Below are 18802 nucleotides of genomic sequence, written 5' to 3'. Positions count from 1 at the left end.
CTTTGGTTTTTCTTTATCAAAAGCAGTTCTGTTCTTAATTCTGGTGAGGCGAAGGTTTATTTTTATTTTTATTTTTTTAAATTTTTTTATGGTTATGTTAATCACCATACATTACATCATTAGTTTGTGATGTGCAAAGGTTTATTTTTAGCGAAGGGGACAGTTGCTGGGGTTGGATGGTTGGAGTCCACAGCCTGTGTCTAGTAGGAAGAAAATCACAAGAAAATTTTAAAACCATCATCCAACCTGATCTGACCAGAGAGATCTCAAAATTTCATGACAAAGCAGGTTCTTGATTAAAAAATTTTAATTACACAAGCATTTTGTAAACCATTTGAATAAAGAAAATTCAAAGGCAAAAATGGGATTTTAAGAGATACATCTGATGGCTGTTCATTAAGACCTAAAAATAAAACTCAAAAGCAAATCTAAAAACTGTTCATTTATATTGGAGAATTTATTCTAGTCAGTGTAATTTGAATAACATTTTTCATTATTTAACTCCTGCTTTAAAAGCTCTCCCCTAACTCGGTAATCTCTAGATTGAGGTGTTCGCTTGCTTTTCAGGTTCGGTGTACCACTTTGATAAATCGACATCATCTTGCATTTCTACCAGTGTTCTTCTTCCAGATCCATATGAATCAGAGAGGTAACTTTTTTCCTTGTGGTTTGAACGGCATTGTTTATGGGAAGTTAAATAACCCTCATGGTGGGAACTAATCCTCCTTTGTAGCCCTCTGAGCAGAAGAAAATATTCGTATATTCTGAGGAAGAGTGTTTTTATGCTTATATCGCATCTGTCGCTGTGAGAGAGTTTCTCCACCCATAAAGCACAGAACGACCATGTGTCAGTCCCAGAAGGAAACTTCTACATATAGAGAGCCCAGTATGCCCTGCCCCAACGTCCCCTTTCTTGGGGCCCTGGTGCGGTTGATGCTGCAGCCACGTGCTGGCCTCTAGAGGAGCATTTTGTACTCCTTAAAGCTCTAGCCTGAGCAGGAACCAGAATGCCTCCTTTACTCAGCCCCGCCGAGGGGGTCTGGAACACAAGACAATTTCTTGATTCACGAAGGGAGAACAACAGTGAAAGAAAGACTGTAAGAAGCATAAGAAGCTTCCAGTGTACAAATGACAAGCTTCTGATTCTATAAGCTCACTCCCCAAGTGTCAAGTCCCGTTCCAGCCCATCTTCCCTAAACTCCAGCTCTCCGTTGTTGGTGTGGCTTTCCCTGGTACTCTGCCTGAGACTCTTATCCCCTAGCAACTGGCCTGTTGGTGAGGAAGAGAGCCATCTGCGGTTGGTTTTCTCTTTACCTTGCTCTTTGTAAGCGTGGCTTGCAAAAGCATAACTTCCACTCACTTTCTGTTCTATTCCCATCTGAAAATAGGCCTTTTCTGTGGCTGAACTGACAGGGCTCACACCACAATGTCACAGTGAATGAATGGCCTCTTTCTTGATGCAGAGCTCTGGTCCATTTACAAAGGGAAGGGCTCAGTGTCTTGGTAGCCCCGAAACACAGTAGCGCGATAGTCATATATATCGGTCTTTTTTGTTACTGTCGTTGTGATGAGGCTGTAGAAGGATGCCCTCAAAACTCGCAGTGGTTTATGAATGCACACATTTTATTTTACACTCGTGGTTCTGTAGGTTAGCTGAGGTTCAGTCACTTTTGACTGGGCTCCACTCAGCTCCCCTTCGCTCAGCTGGACGAGGCTGGACTCCAGATTGCAAGTTGGGCTCTTCTGGGCTCATGTCTGAATTCCAAGACTGAGACTAAGGGAGGAACAGCCCCCTGGGGCATCTTCTTCCTATGGAGATGAATGGAAATTCAAGGAGGCTGGCAGAAATTCGCCATGCCTCTTACCACCTGAGACCTGGCATGCAGTCCTCCTGCCCATGTTCAGGTAGCAAAGTAGATCCTACGGCCAAGCCCACAGGGATTGAGGCAAGGGTACATCTCGTATCCCCACTCTGAAGGAGGCACCGCAAGGTCACGTGGCTAAATAGTAGGACGTTTAATTCTACCACAGGGAAGGAGGAAAGAGTTGGAAGCAATAATTCAGTCCCCTAGTCTACAAAATAAGCCCCAAGATCCATGTAACAAAAACTAAAGATGACAGGTTCCACCAGAATCATTGAATCCCAGTGTCCAGAGAACTGAAATAGTTGTTGATGGGGTGTGTCCTCTCTTATTCAATCCAGTTCAGTAGTCATGAGTGCTGTTTTCCTGTAAATCCAGGGATTGGCAAACTCTTTCTGTAAAGAGCCACGTTGTCCGTATTTTAGGCTTTGTGGGTCTCTGTTGCAACTGCTCAGCTCTGCTTATGTCACCCCAAAGCAGCAACCGACAATACTAAATAAATAGGTGTGGCTGTGTTCCACAAAATTTTATTTACAAAAGGGTGCAGCGGCCGGATGTGGTCCTGGGGCCATAGTTACTAGACCCGTTATGAACTCTTTTGTTGGGAAGTGCTTACTGGATGTGTTTTTGTTAATTGTTTGTCACTCTTTCATGTGAAAGATTCATCTTGGGGCTTAATTAAAACAGTCTTTCCCTCCTATTTGGCATTGACAAACTTGGGTATAGCTTTAATTACTTTGGAAATGTTTTACTTATCCAGGAAGACAGTGAAAATATTCATTAGCTAAAAACATAAATTAAAAAAAAAAACCTTATATCAAACATTGCTTTATGAATACAGTGAAACTTTGAACAACACAGGGGTTAGGGCACCGACCCCTATCCTTACCCCATGCAGTTGAAAATCCACATGTAACTTTTAATTCCCCAAAAACTTAACTACTAAGATAAGAGTCTACTGTTGACTGGAAACCTCACCAATAACATAAACAGTTGATTAACGCGTATTTTGTATGTGATATGTGTTATACACTGTATTCTTACAATAAAGTCAGCTAGACAAAAGAAAATGTTATCGAGAAAATCATAAAGGGGGGTGCCTGTCCAGCTCAGTCAAGTGGAGGCTGCAACTCTTGATCTTGGGGTTGTGAGTTGGAGCCCCATATTGGGTGGAGAGATTACTTAAAAATAAAACCTTTAAAAAAAAAAAAGAAAGAAAAGAAAGTCATAAGGAAGAGAAAGGACATTTTCAGTACTGTAAAAAATCCGCATGTAAGTGGACCTGCACAGTTCACACCCATGTTGTTCAAGGGTCGACTCTATATAATAATCCCCATATCAGAGAGCAGATTTTAAACACCACTCTTAAAGATACATGAGTACAAGTTCTTCAGTTTTCAGTGCCAAATACTGTGGTTTAACTTCTCATCCTCCCTTCCTTCCTTCCTCCCTGGATTACTATGAACTGATGCTTCCGATTCATTAGCTATTCTGATATTTTGGTGTTTGATATAAAGAGTGACATATCCAACTAAAAGAACCATCATTTGGCCCTTTTTTCTATTTAGGGTTTATGTTGCTGAATCTCTCATTTCCAGTGCTGGAGAAGGACTATTTTCAAAGGTAGCGGTGGGACCTAATACTGTTATGTCTTTTTATAATGGAGTCCGGATTACACACCAAGAGGTGAGCGGGGTCTAAGTGGAGAATCAACTTGATTGGTTACAGGGCTTGGTTTCAAACACTCTTAATTTTCCTGTTAGCCCCTTTACTTTAGTATTCGCTAGAAATATGAAGGAATAAACAGTCTTTTTTTTGTAAAACTGATGGGATATTGTCTTACAGCAGTCTTCAGATTTCTATAGCAAAAATACCATACACTGGGGGCACCTGGGTGGCGCAGTCAGTTGAGTGTCTGCCTTCGGCTCAGGTCATGATCCCAGGGTCCTGGAATCGAGTCCCGCATCGGGGTCCCTGCTGTGTGTTGGGGGAGGGGGGTCTACTTCTCCCTCTCCCTCTGCCTGCCGCTCCCCCTGCTTGTGCTTTCTCTCTCTCTCTCTCTCTCAGTGTCCCTCTCTCTCAAATAAATAAAGTCTTTAAAAAAAAAAATACCGTATACTGGGTGGCCCATAAACAACAGAAATTTATTTCTCACAGTTCTGGAGGCTGGACGCCCAACTTCAGCATGTCAGCAGATTTGGTGTCTGGTCAGAAACCACTTCCTGGTTCATAAATGGCTCTTTTCTCTCATTGCAGCTTCACATGGTGGGAGGGACAGGGGAACTCTCTGGGGTCTCTTTTAAGTTTCACAGCTACTTTATAGAAAGTGGGATGGCGCCCGTCCAGGAGACAGCAGTTGCTTTGTACCGTACTACACCCAGTGTCTGAAAAATTGAGACCTAACTGGATTCGGTCAATAATTAATTTATGATCTTGCACAGGCTACTTTATGGGAAGGCTCCCTACTTCTGTTTGTGCAAAAGTCATACAGTAGCCTACATCCAGCCAGGAAGGGTTCTATTGCCCAAAAAGCTGAAAATAAAAAGTTAAAGAATAATCAATCACCTCTTGCCTTTAAAATACAATCTTTGATCGGGCGCCTGGGTGGCTCAGTCGTTAAGCGTCTGCCTTCGGCTCAGGTCATGGTCCCAGGGTCCTGGGATCAGGTCCCGCATCAGGCTCCCTGCTCCGCGGGAAGCCTGCTTCTCCCTCTCCCACTTGCCCTGCTTGTGTTCTTGCTCTCGCTGTCTCTCTCTCTGTCAAATAAATAAATAAAATCTTTTAAAAAAAATACAATCTTTGATATATTTTCCAGAATTCAGAGGTGTTTTTGTTTTTGCTTCTTCACGTCACAATTACTTCCTTACATGTCCGCTTAAGGGCAAAAAGTCTGCTGCTTGAGCCCGGCTTGTAGTCTCCATCTGGTCTCACTTGCATTAAGGGTGTGGGACTTGGGCTTGTTGCTCATATCCCTCATTCATGTACTTCCCTTTTTCACTTATTGCTATGGAATGCTATGGGGGAAATGCCGTGAAATAATCAAGTGTTTGCCCATTCAAAGCCGTCGTACAGACAAAGACGGCTTGGCGCTCACACTGAGCCATGGTCTGGCACGCGGTACCCCTGGTGATGGCCAGACCTCTGTGTCCGCAATCCTGACCGTCCAGGAAATTCAGCATATGAAAGGTGGCTCAGGATACTGATACACTATCTATTTATTCTAACATTTTACAGATAACAAAACTAAAACCCAGAGTGGGTGAGCCATTTGTCTGAGGTCACAAATACAGTAAGTAGCAGAGTTCAAGCAGGATTTCAAAATAGAATCTGGCTCCTGGCAAAACTCACTATATGCTGTGCTGTGGAAATGAATGGGGCACCCTCCTTGCCTTCATGAAATTTAGACTCTGTTGGGGAGAGGTGCCTGGGTGGTGCAGTCAGTTGGACTCTTGATTTTGGCTCAGGTCCTGATGTCAGGGTCGTGGGATCAAGCCCTGCATCCGGCTCCATGCTCAGGGGGGAGTCTGCTGGAGATTCTCTCTCTCCCTCTCCCCTTCCTCGCGCTCTCTCTCTAAAGTAATAAATAAATCTTTAGATTCTGTTGGGGGGATAAGAAAAATATACAAGTAATGGCAACATAAGGTAGATGGTACCAAGTACCATATATCAGTTCACATAACAGGGCTGGAATATTAAGATCCATGAAGATTTTTTTCACTTTAATCACTGCTGTAACCCCTACACCTAGAACAGTGCCTGGCATATGGTAGGCACTCAGTAAATATTTGTTGAATGAATATCAGAAACAAATAACAGCATAATTATAATCTGGGGGCAGGAGAGGCAGTATACCTCTGAGAGTCAGCAGTTCTATATAAAAATGTGGTCCTAGGGGTGCCTGGATGGCTCAGTCGGTTAAGCCTCCGACTCTTGGTTTCAGCTCAGGTCAAGATCTCAGGCTTGTGGGATGGAGCCCCATTTGGGGCTCCCTGCTCAGCAGGAAGTCTGCTTGTCCCTCTCTCTGCTCCTCCCCCTGCTCTCTCTCTCTCTCTCTCTCTAAAATAATAAATAAAATCTTTTTAAAAATTGTTTTTAATGTAATCCTGTTTGCTCCAAAAAACTGCTCTCCTGACCTCAGCAGATGCTGGGGTGTGGGTTGGAGTGGGGCGGTGGGCTGGAGAAGGGAAGACTCTTGGTGCCCTGCAGAGAGTGAGTGTGGGTAAGAGAGCACACTGGGAATGGGTGACGCCATCTGCAGGTCACACTGATCCCCCACTTGTAACAAAGGTGAAGGACTCTGCTTGAAGCACGATTTTGCATTCCTCATAGTTCCAGTTCCATTTGACGTTCTTGTGTGTTTCTTTTGCCTCATCTTCTTCACAGTGGGGCTTCCAGGGATCTGGGGGTTGGTCAGAGCAGCAGATCCGACTATAGGAGGCAGTAACACACAACAGGATTCCCTGACACGGGGCAGTGCTTGGACAGGGGGGCAAGAGAGGGGACGTCCTGCCAGCCCGAGACGGTCCAGGGGTTGTGGCCCAGGGCCTCCCACCCGGAGCAGGAGGAGGGCAGGGAACTCCCAGGAAAGAGATGGTCAGAGAGGGGGCTGTCGTGTCTAGGTGACGTGTAGCGCAGAGAGGAGTCTCTGGGCCACAGAGCTCCGAAGGCCAGAGGCAGTCTGGAGGCTTTGTGGTGCTGGGCTTTCTCTCACGAATCTGCTAGCAGATGTGGGGTCAGGTGTTCCAGGGGAAGCAGGTCCGAAGGGGCTAAAGCTCCGCTTTGTTTGGGCTTTTTAAAGAACAACTGGATGTGTAAATTTGAGTTTGGTGCTGGAGGGCTTTGGAGGTGATAGGTCTTAGCCTGCAGTGAAGAAATAAACCACCTAGGGACATCAGGTTATATTTTTGTGTGTCTTTGTCGGGGACTTTAGTCCTTTTTTTCATGTAAGATGAGGAAGTCAGTACGTAAGAAGTTGAGCTGCCTGATGCTGCCCACAAACGGCTTTCGCACCATCGATGTGCGGAGAGATGCCTTGGGTTCTTTTCATGCATCTAGCACTCACATAGCAAAACGTAAGGAGAAGTGAGTAGTGTTGCTGATGTTCTCTGAGATTTGGGGAGAAAGGCCCTATCTAACGTTCGCTTTCTTGTTTTCTGCAGGTTGACAGCAGGGACTGGGCTCTTAATGGGAATACCCTCTCCCTCGATGAAGAAACGGTCATTGATGTGCCTGAGCCCTACAACCATGTGTCCAAGTACTGTGCCTCCTTGGGACACAAGGCAAATCACTCCTTCACTCCAAACTGCATCTACGATATGTGAGTATGACACCCAGCTTCCAGGGTGGATCCGGGCCCCATCTCCTGGGGCCCTGCGACTGACGAGGGCCTGTCACAGCTGTCATCCTGCCCCAGGTGAAGGCTGCTCCCTCCGGGCTCCTGAGGCTCCTCTCCCAGATGTCTCCCGGTTATGACTTGACACTCGGAGTCTAAACAGCCCCTTCCCTGGCTTTGGTAGCTCAGACAGGGCAAAGTGCTTGGAAGGGTAGAAATGCTATGGAAATGCGACACTTCCTGGTTGCTGTTTTGTCGATGCTTTTTTGCCCTTCAGTGGTCTCACTCTGGAAAATTAAGGATAGTGTTACTTGAAATATTAGAAAAATTAAAATTATTCTGCACAGTGGAGACTCGTGAACTCTTTTATGTTGTGAAAGGAAGGAAGAAAATAAAATGCCAAGCCTAGAGCACAAGGTCTTGGTGTTGGAAAAGACGGATTAAATCAGAGTCCCCATTATTTGACAATAAAGAGGAAAGAAATACTGGCACATGCTACAGTGTGGATGAGCCTTGAAAATATTATGCTAAGTGTAAGAAGCCAGTCACATAAGACCCGATAGTGTATGATTCTATTATTGATAGGACTTGTCCATTACAGTGAAATTCATAGAGACAGAGTACAGATCAGTGGTTGTCCAGGGCCTGGGAAAATGGGGTTGATGGCTAATGAGTATGGGGTCTCTTTTGAGGGTAGCGCACTGTACTAAAATTATATAGTGGTGATGGTTGCCTGCCTGAAATCCACTGAATTGTATGCTTCAAATGGGTGAATTTTAGGGTATACGAATTGCATCTCAACAAAGCTGTCATTTTAAAAAGTCAAATAGTCCTACCTCTCAGAGTTTGAGCCCTCCCCTTCCAATGGCTCACTGAACCTCTTCTTGTAAACCTCCTTTGATGGGGAGCTTACTGTTATCCATGAAGGCAGCTATCTGGACAAACTGACATAGATATTATTCTGAAATTAACTTTCAGGCTCTGATGATTAAAATGTTCTTTCTATGAAGCCCAAATGGGTTTCCCTGTAACATCCAGCCCTTCGCCCTAATTATTCCCCTATGCACTATGCCAGTCTCTCTTCGACATAGTAGCCCTACAAATATTTTAGAAGCTTTCATATGCCCCCTGAATGTTCTCCTCCCAAAGTCAAGCATCTCTGACTATTCCTTGAAGAGTACGTGGCATTCCTTGGATCATCAACATTGATCTCCTTAGCTCAGCCAGAAAATGCCTGTTCCCCCTGGGAGGCAGGCGGCCACGTGCCACCTTTTCTGCTCAGTTATAGCTCTCAGTCCCCCCTGTCTATTGCTTGTTTACAGAAGCAGGATCCAATCATGTGCATTTAATCTGTAGGAAAATTGCCAGGATATGAATGTCCCTCCTCGCATCCCTGAGACGGCTTGGAAATTGCTCTGGCAGGGACTTGCTCTCCTTGGCAGCCAGTACCAAGTACTGCAGCTCCGACTTCTGTTTAAAGGGCAGGTAGAAATGGCAAAGGACATGTGTCATGTGAAATGAAACCGACACTGTTATTAACTCCAAGGCTTTCGTGGCCAATGTGAATTAGGCCAAAGCATCGTTCCAGGCTGCACACGGCTTCCCAACAATCTTTTAAAGCAGTGGTAACTAACAGTAACAAATGCTACTTCAACTGGTCTTTTAACAACTACTCTTTTAAAACAAACGAGTTCTGTGATTTCACTGCAAGGACATGGTTTTTCTCACCAAAAAGAAGAGCGCACAGGAGACAAGGGAGAGATCCATTTGTGCAAAATCAAGTCCCCAGACTCGTCAGGGTTATTTCCTTCCAGCCCAATGTGAACAATTAGTTATTTGGGGTAAAGGGAAGACTACCTGAAAAATAATAAAATAAAAATTCAGATACCGATTCATGGCATTCATTTGCTTCTAAAATTATTGGTATCATTATGCACACTTTAACATCAGCAAAGCAATATCCCTGTATAAGCTGCAGTCCGGTACAAAATCCAAATGGACAAGCAGACACGAACTACTGCCCTAGTTGTCAATAGAGGTGACATGTCGCCAAGGTCCCAAACCACTGGGGACAGAGAGGTTTGCTTTGGCCACTAATCGTGCTACTGGCATTGATTGAGCACTTTGGGCTGGTGCCACGCTAACGCCTTCTCATGAATTCTCTCACTCAGGCCTCCCAGGACCTCCGTGGGGCAACCTCCGTTACCTACCTCCCCCCCCCCCCCCCCACAGACCAGAAATGCGGAGCTCTGAGCCACAGTGGCTGAGTGTCCTTAAGCGTTGTGCCCCCGTGCTGCCTGGGAGAATCAGCACCTGAAATGGAGTGCCTTCTTTACAGTCTGTCCTTTTTCTACTCTTTGAAAATAATAAGCGGGAAAATGAAAATAAAAGAGGATTATATCACAACCCTTAGGTTTCTCATGGAATTTTGCCAGTGTGCAGTAAGATTAGCTAGAGCTCCGTTTCAGGGGTATTATTTTTGTAATGCAATATTTTAATTTGGAGACAAAGAGCTGTGATTTTATTATTTTTTTAAAAGATTTATTTATTTATTGAAGAGAGAGAGAGAGCACAAGCTGGGGAAGAGGGAGAGAGAGAGACGAGCAGACTCTCCGCTGTGCGGGGAGCCCCACATGGGGCTCGATCCCAGGACCCCGAGATCATGACCTGAGTTGAAACCGAGAGCCGGATGGCCAACCGACTGAGCCACCAAGGTGCCCCAAGAGTTGTGATTTTAATAAGGACTTCCCGAATCCCTGGTGCAGGAATGTCTGTGATGGAGCACAATATGAGAATTCTGTGCGCACGCACACTCACTCACAGATGTGCGCACGTAGTCACTAGTAGAAGCTGAGTCCTCACTTTGTGCAGGCCCTGTGTGAGGTGCTTCCTCTATGGGACCCTATTTTGTCACAGTGACAACTCTTACACCATTAGGATTGCTAGGATTACTGTGAGGCGAGGACAAGGAAAGTGAGATTCAGAGATGTGGAAGTGAGCTTTCTGAGAGGGGGCAGTAATAATGTGTGGAACCGGGACTTACGCTAAAGTCTCTGACCCCAAGTCAAGCGTGCTTTCCAGAAAAGATGACACCCAAGTGGGGTGGACATAGAGGCCCCTTGGAGTGAGGGTGCGCTTGCTCCTTTGTCCTTCACATAAAAGATGTCCCTAAACCACAGACACACTCTTTTCCCCACCACCAGTAGCGGGAACCAGCCAGGTCCTTGCTATCATGCCCCACGTGCCAATCTAACTTCGGGCCTGGAAGCTTCTCCTGTGGTGTCTCCATGTCCTTTGCTCACAACGTGACAATAAATGAATGAGACTGACGTGACCAGATGCATATGGAGATAAAGTGAATTTCTTCCTGGCCATGCCTTACATATTTCTGTTCTGGGTTTCAGAAGCTGTTAGGTGAGCTAAATCTATTCCTTATTTATCTCCTGTTCTCCTGCAGGGGTCATAGGGGTGAAGCGGGTTGGGAGCCTTTGGCAGAGGAACACAGAGCGTTAGCCCTGCCTTGGGCTCCGAAAGGCTCGAGGCTGCTCCCTTCAAGATGCTTCACGGGGAAATATTTAAAAAGCAGGTTGGCAGAGAGTTCTAGGCTTCGCTCCTGGAAAGAAGTCTTCATCTACTTTTATGCTAGAAAATAATACTTCCTCTGTCTATAGAGGGTGGAATACAGTTTTTTGCTTTTGAAAATCCTCGGGGCTCTTCCTTACACCTCCCAAAGTGTCCTGGTAAAGCCTCGCCCACAAGGTACAGCCAGGTAATCTGATGCCACAGGCCAGGTGGGCCGAAATGCCGACCGGCTGTACTGGATCCAGTTTCTCATTAGGGATAGATTTTTGTTGTTGCCCATGTTGTTGGTTTATAAATACAGAGTGCCAAATATGCTCAAAGAGGAAGCTAGAGCAGTGCTTCTTAAACTGGAACGTGCATATGCATCACCTGGAGGTGTTGTTAAAATGCAGACACTAAGTCAGCAGGTCTGGGTGGGGCTGGGATTCTCCGTGTCTAGCAGCACCCAGGTGAAGCTGATGCTGGCCAATCTGTGGGCCACACGTGAGGGCCTACCAGTGGTGCCCAGGGAAGAGCTCCTGGATGATTCCTACCCCCCCCCCCCCCCCCCACACAACCCCCACCCCAGGCTTTGCTTCTAACCTCCCGATCTGACCCAGGAGTGACTGTGCACATCTTGATGTCTAGGTTTGTCCACCCCCGTTTCGGGCCCATCAAATGCATCCGCACACTCCGAGCCGTGGAGGCTGATGAGGAGCTCACCGTGGCCTACGGCTACGACCACAGCCCCCCAGGGAAGAGCGGGCCTGAAGCCCCGGAGTGGTACCAGGTGGAGCTGAAGGCCTTCCAGGCCACCCAGCAGAAGTGAAAGGCTCGGCCCTGGGCTTCCGAGACCTGGAATAGAAACTTGGATCTATGCACTACGTTTTCCGACAACGGGACAACCAGGGACTGCTCATGCTGTGACATCACATCCTCTCACTCCACGTTAGCAACGACTTTCTCGCATACTAACTAGGTTTGACTGTATTACTCATACCAGATTTAAAATTAGCTAGCCTTGCAACAACGTCCTACTGAGAGGTATTGTCGAACACTTGACACAGACAGCGTGATGTTCTTGGGTGGTTCAAGTCTAAATCTGTACCACACTCAGAGATGCCAAATGATTAGACTGAAAAAGGGAAAGGGGGCTTTTCAGTCATTTTTAGTCTGTGGTTTTTCCATGATGTTTTTTCCTATGGCCAACATAAAATGTGTGTTCACACTTGCATACGTGCCGTACGGAGGATAGAGGATTACTACATTTTTATTCTCTAAATGTAGTATAATTTGCCTTTTAACCTTTGATCTGTATCTTGCAATAGAATGGCTTTGTTCTTTTTTTTTTTCCTAGCAAACAGAACCCCACTTTTTTGAGTCATTTCACCCCTCAGTCCCATTCTCTCTCTTAGATATCTTTTACAAGAGAAAAAAACTTCCAAATGGATTTCGTGTCAGTGCCAGTGCGTAGGTCTCTCTGGCTCTTTCTAGATCATTGTTTCATTATTATGTCCTAATATAAAGAACTGGCTCATAGGGCCGGGGTATTATTATAGAACTATTATTCTCGCATGTAAACAAAGATACCTTTGCTTTAAGATGTGAGAAGAAATGAATTTACTTTGTTTGCATTAAGTTATGGGAGAGTTGTAATATATACTTTAAGAAAGGAGAGAGGGAAATTAGTATTTCTAAGCAGTAACTGTGGCAATTTTGCAGTATCTTCAATAGTGCTAGTAATTTCTTCTCGGGTACACATTAAATGTACATAACATAGAGCAGTCTGGCTTGTGGCGCAGTGCACTGAATTCAAAAGTCAAATAACAACCTAGAATTCTGCCGCAGAATTCTAAAGTTGGGTTTTTTTTTTTTTTTTAATTGCTACTGTTAGGAGAGACATACTGATCACTAGGTGCAAATCAAACCTTAGTGCTAAAACTCTTCATTGTCGTATTTTCAAAGCACTTACCTGCTTCAAAGCGTTGTGAATTAAGAATAACACCTGTATAGTTTAAAAGCAACGATATCACTAGCATTTCAGCCATTTTGCAAGCCCCGTGTAATCACAACTGCAGAAATAAGGAGAAAACCCCTGTTGTTTTAGTTTAACTGCTAGTTAGGTGTGTAGTGTACCTGGGACGGCTCTGAGTGAATCCTGCGAGCTCGGGGCTTTGGCAGGCGCCTTCACCCCATGCCATAGCTGTGGCTTCCTCAGATGCCCCGACAAGGCTGCCAGCGGTGGCACCTGTCGCCTGAGCCAGTTTGGCCTTGAGAGCGAGCGCCTTCCAAGCCTCCGCCCATAGGGAGCTCTGGCCGAGCAGAGATCACTTGCTGGCAGCGAGAAGAGTAAAGAAATGGGCAGGAAGGAAGTTTGCTATTTCTTGTCAGGTACACGTTGCTCTTAGGAGGAATTTAACAAAAGTGCTTGACCCGGGGCTGCTCACAGCTCTCCGTTCGTGTGGCCCCTGGGCACAGGATTCAGCCCCCAAGAGAGGGACAGAAGGGGGCCCTTCCCTCCTTTGCAGGGCCAGGCTTCCCGGAGCCCCCCCCCCCCCCCCCAGCGGTGCCAGCGCACACGGCCAGCGCAAGGCGTGCAGCTAACTGGAGGTGGGTCTCAGGGGGTGGGTCTCGGGGAAGCTGATGGTTCCCCCGTGAGAAGTTGTCAGGGCTGCCAGAAGGATCTCCCACAAAGGGAACCGAGTAGGGTTTTTAGATGATAGGATAGCTTCTGTTCTGTAGAAAGAAGACGGTTCTGTAAACTGTGTGACATATGGGCAGTCTCGGGACTTGTATTTCTGATGGGTGCTTTAATTCAAATGCGTCCCAAAGCAAGTGACTGTCTTCAGGAGAAAGATGGCTTAAATTAAAGTAGCCCCAGTCGGTCAGGGCGTGGAGCCAGGTCAGTGAGCGAGGTCAGGATGGAGCAGGTCACACTTCCAACACTGCTGTGCTTTGAATGATTTCATTCCTGGTGGTGATGTCGTTCTTGTTGAGGCTGCGGTAGGGGTATAATTTCTGTCCTCCTGGGTTACTCTGATTACCCCCCACTCAAATGGAATCTTTCTTTCTTCCTTTCTTTCTTTTGATAAAAGGGATTGAAGAGTTGTAAGTAGTAATTAACCAACTGATCCATTTTTCAAATTAGGTATTGAATGACAGCACTCGGTTTAAAACCGGCAGTGTGTCTGTGACCTTCAGACAAATCAGAGGAAACAGGACACCCAAGCTGAGCCTCTCTGTCTTTCTCCCTCCTCTCTTCTTGCGTCTTCTGGCTCTTCTTTCTCCTGTCTGGTCTCTTCCCGCTTTCTCTCTTGTCTGTGAGAATGTCTTGATGTCCCTGTCCAGCTGATCTCTTGCTCCTTCCCGGCCTCTCCCTCCCCATTTTGAGTGTCTCTCCTCTCTTGCTGGGCCCTCTGTGTGCACCTCTGTGCCTTCACTGTGTCTCTGCCTGGCTTTGTGGCGCTGCTCCCCCCGCCCCTCCCCCACTCCCAAACGGAAGGCCCTGTCACAGAGTGGACTCCGAGGGGGCTTGAGATTCACTGTGTTCTGCAGGTAGGTAAAGAAGTCGCGGGGGTTGAGGTTCCATAGGAGTTAACTGGTGAGGAAGGAAGGGTTTCTCCTTGTTCGAGCCGAAGTCCTGCGAGGAAAGCCTCGGGATGTCTTTCTCTACTGAATCGTTACATCCGCTGTGGAAGGAAACGTGTCAGGAAGCAGCCAAATCGGGTAGTTTTATGAGCATGATGATCACAGCGGAATTGCGGAAGATTCCATGTGGTGGGGAATAAAGAAAGAACCTCATGCTCTCCCCAAAAACGCCGGCACCTGTGCGGGTGCGTGACGCCATAGTCTGGAGAAGATTCACTCTGAGCTGTCTCAGCCCAACTCCTGCATGACTAGATCTTTCCTTAGCAGCTTTTCTCTGACAAAATATTATCTTGTGTTAGAGCTAGGAATAGGAACTAAGCTGTGGGACTGTGTCCCCGCGTGGACGTTTGGATGGACTGACAGAGGCAGAACCGCTGTAAGGACTGACTTTCTGACACAAAGCAGAGAGGAGATTAAGAGGCAACAGGCGGGGAGGACTTGAGTTTTGTAGTACCTATTCTTATTTTAACCTGCTTCGTCCCTGGTCTACTTGAGAAATGAAGAAGGAAATTCGTTTTTCAAGACCTCTTTGAACCTGTCCGGGGCGTACCGTTCAATTTATTTGCCTTCTGGGGGTTCTTCACACTTGAAAAAGGATTTCCTTGTCACCAACAACCTGGAAAGGCCAACATGGAGGCAAGTGTAACCATTTACAACATGTACTGGTAATTATGAAAATGGCAGTAACTGTGAACAGCGAATTCAAGGGTTGCCTTCTTAGTGAGACAGTGTGTGGCACTTTAGAAACTTTCCTTTAATATATAAAATTTTAAATCACTCGCGGCAAAGTGGATCTAAGATCTTCCAAGAAGGGATAGTTTTCTGTTTTGCCTTGTTTTAAAAACCGTTGCCTCAAGTTTCTGTCTTAAGAGTAGTGATTTACAATCCAGACATCTTTTCTTTTAGAAAAACAAGTGAAACTATGTTGCAAGACTGATAGTTGTAATGTTTATTTGCCACAGATCAAAGGTTCACAAAATATCTTTAAATTTGCATCTACTTGAGGTACCTTGATAGACTGTTTTTTTCTTTGATCTTTCCCTTCAGGAATTTGGAGCCTTGGTGTCACTTTTTTATTTAAAAAAAAGTACTAAATTTTAATAGTTTTATTTTGCCAAATGTGTGCATACATATTCAAAGCAATGAAACTATTTCAAGCCATACAACCACAGGGGTGGAAACCCTTTTCACAAATTTTAATGTGTTTGTATGTAAATAGATGTTTGTATGAAATATTTTCATGGTAGAATGAATATATTTAAATGAAGTCGAATTATTCCAGTGCTATTTAAACAAATTACAAAAATTTTTGGTGAGAATTATCTGAGTCTATGGAGCTGTAATGCAGATCAATTTTGATTTTTAAAAATCAAAAGCCTACCAATAACTCTGACTCATGGCAACTTCCCTGCGTCGTTGCATCTGACACGGAGAGAGCTCGTAGGCTTCCCCAGTGCCTCAGCCGCTTCCTCGTGTAAGTTAGGTGCTCATGGAGGTGTGTCCACCTTTAAGTGACATCACTCCTGGCCTCCGAGGGCCTGCGAGTGAATTAGAGGCATTCGAGACACCGGTGCAGTTATCCGGAGCACAATTCCTTTGCAGGGCAGCAGAATCAGAAGCCACGTGGCCGCGCGACCCTCGCAGCTGGGTTTTCTGGCCACCATCAGCCTTACTGCCTAGTCACACACGTCAGGGAGGCTGCCCTCAGTGGAGTTGGGGTTCAGACCCCAGGGTGGAACTTCACGGTTTTGCCAGCAGTCCCGGCCTCCTGGCCTCCACCTCACAGAGAGGAAGGAGGGAGGGAGTGGCTGGCAAGGGGCCCATTTCTCAGCACAGTACATTTCCTGTCTCAGCTCTGGGAGACTATGCACCTAAGCACCAAACTTCCAACCAGAGAGAGACGTCCTCGGATAACGCAAATCCTTGCTTCCTCTGTCTGTGACTTTACACACTGTTGTTAGAAGTCGTTGTAATAGCAAGACCAATCGCATCTCTGGGACATACCTCCCAACTCTCCTGACTCTTATGTTACTAGAACACTCCTTTATAATGGTATTCAACTTGAGTGGGTTGTTTTGGTTTGTTGTTTTTGGTTTTTTTTTTCCTCCCTCTGCTTTGGTCCTGGATATAATGAAATGATAAATATGACAAAATTTTCACTGTGTCTACTAGCAATATGTACACAACATGCCAATGTATCTTAACATAGCAACTTGGTTATATTTTGGGTTACTATAATTAACCTCGATTCTTGTATTGGGAAACCACAGGGATGTGTAATGCCTGCTTATCACGGAAGAAATTAGGTTCATGGTCTGAGCTCCCTCCTTCAAAAGGTTTCCTCCTGGGTTTTCTATGTTCTCTTTTTATCCTGAAATGCATTTATTAGGTTGTGAGGTATGTTTAAGGATTGGAACCTAGGGGTAGGCTTTCAGCATTTATTGCAACCAAAAGTTAACCCCATCACAGTTAACAAAAGATTGGTCTTTTGTGGAATTTGAACTAAATCTATGAGCCTTATTCAATATCTATAATTCTATGATTTTTTTAAATTATGGGAAATTAATGAAAGATGTTTACATGAATAATGTTTGCCCTTACTGTGTTATGAATGAGTTTTTTTGTAGTGTGTCTGGGTGCATGTGCAAGAGAGTAGGAAAAATGTTTCTGAAACAAAACTTGACAAAATATTTGTAATGAAAAGTAAATTTAAAGATTGCTATAATTGCGCTATAGAAACAATGCAAGTATTAAACAACATATACAATCATCTCTCATTGTCTTCCTTTGGTCATTTAGGGCAGAAAGGCAGTAACTTTTTTCTTTATAATTTTTAAAAGATTTATTTATTTATTTATTTATTTATTTATTTATTTATTTATGTGTTTATTTATTTATTTATTTCAGAGAGAGAGAGAGAGAGCGCAAGGGGGGGTGGGAGGGGCAGAGGAAGAAACAGACTCGCTGCTGAGTGGGGAGCCTGACTCAGGGCTCCATCCCAGGACCCTGAGATCATGACCTGAGCCGAAGGCAGACACTTAACCACCGAGGGGCCCTATTATGACATGTCTACCTATGTGTTTAAATTACTAAGCAAACTTTACATTTTGAGTTTTGGGGGGTTTTTTTTTGTTTTGTTTTGTTTTTTTAATTAAGAAAGTTGGTCTTGGGTTGGTTTTTACATACCTTTCTGATCTTTTTTTTTTTTTTAAGATTCTATTTATTTGACAGAGACAGACACAGCGAGAGAGGGAACACAAGCAGGCAGAGTGGGAGAGGGAGAAGCAGGTCTCCTGAGGAGCAGGGAGCCCGGCACAGGGCTTGATCCCAGGACCCCGGGATCATGGCAGGCGAGAATTCTACCACTGAACCACCCGTGCTCCAGGACCCCGGGATCATGACCCGAGCCGAAGGCAGACGCCTAACGACTGAGCCACCCAGGTGCCCCCATTTTGAGTTGTTTTAAAAATGTCATTAGCCATTTACCATTTTCAAAGCATGAGAGGAAGGGTATGGAATGGCTGGGAGCTTTATATTTATTTAGCATGACTCCACATACACCTGTGAATCCAGAAGAATCATCAGCATCAACCCAAAAGGTCTAGTTGATTATGTAAATGTTAAGGGTATTGAATATAAATGAACTGATCAGGGGAAATATCTGAAGGACGGGAAGCTTCAGCTCATGGTTTAAAGAAGATAATAGGAATTTTATTAGACGTGGTAGATTTGGGTATCTTAGGACAGCTTTGAGCTGAGGAAACCAGGAACCCCTTGTTCCTCCCCAAATCACAGCTCACATTCCCAAACTCGCCCCTACGACATTCCCAAAGAAAAAAGCCAATGACACACATGTAAAGATAGTACTCTGCTACCACCTGCACCTTGTGCCCAGGGACCAAAAGCAGTAGATTCTAGTAAGCAGAGTGTTATTAAGGGAGGCACAGTTAAGCATCAAACCGAAGCAGGCTGTGAGATCTCCTGCTTGATCTTCCCTCCCTCAGTTGACCAGTCTTTGATTTTCTCACACTTCCTTCCATCCAAGGAAGGAAACGGAGGCAAATAAGATGACTAATCCAAACTCTGATGCTGGATCAGCTTCATCACCCGGATGGAGACACATCCATATCTGGATCTTTAAGACAGAGTTTCACCTGTCTTAGTAAGAATATTAGTATTCTTCCTCCTTGCGGGAGAGACGGGGATGAGATTAAAATTTTAATGCAAATTGGGTAACTCTGAGAAGCTAAAATCTCAAAAGGGAGGGATCAGGCGTCTTTTTGAGTATTAAAATTGGTGTGGAGTCAAGGGTGGTAGAATAAGGTAAGGTGAGGAAGACTGAGGCCAGTTATTTTAGTCTCAGTGATTGTCCCACATATACCTCTCACTAGATGTCTGC

General features: G+C 45.1%; 1 protein-coding gene across 3 annotated transcripts in view; it reads left to right on the top strand.

The window, feature by feature from the left end:
* The window catches only part of SETD7 (SET domain containing 7, histone lysine methyltransferase), a 47327-nt gene extending 30154 nt beyond the window's left edge, over positions 1-17173 (top strand). For all 3 annotated transcript variants that reach the window (XM_025874218.2, XM_073892280.1, XM_073892279.1), the window contains exons 5-8: positions 568-649; positions 3431-3548; positions 7022-7179; positions 11404-17173. In XM_025874218.2, the coding sequence (XP_025730003.1) occupies positions 568-649; positions 3431-3548; positions 7022-7179; positions 11404-11584 (539 nt within the window). In that variant the 3' untranslated portion in view covers positions 11585-17173. The remainder of the gene's footprint in view (positions 1-567; positions 650-3430; positions 3549-7021; positions 7180-11403) is intronic.
* The last annotated feature ends 1629 nt before the right edge of the window (positions 17174-18802 follow it).

This window comes from Callorhinus ursinus, unplaced genomic scaffold (genome assembly GCF_003265705.2).
Source record: "Callorhinus ursinus isolate GAN/ISIS: 27379988/994484 unplaced genomic scaffold, GSC_fseal_2.0 scaffold4, whole genome shotgun sequence".
Lineage (NCBI taxonomy): Eukaryota > Metazoa > Chordata > Mammalia > Carnivora > Otariidae > Callorhinus > Callorhinus ursinus.
Note: the sequence above shows the minus strand (reverse complement) of the source record. Positions and strands in the feature narration are given on the sequence as shown.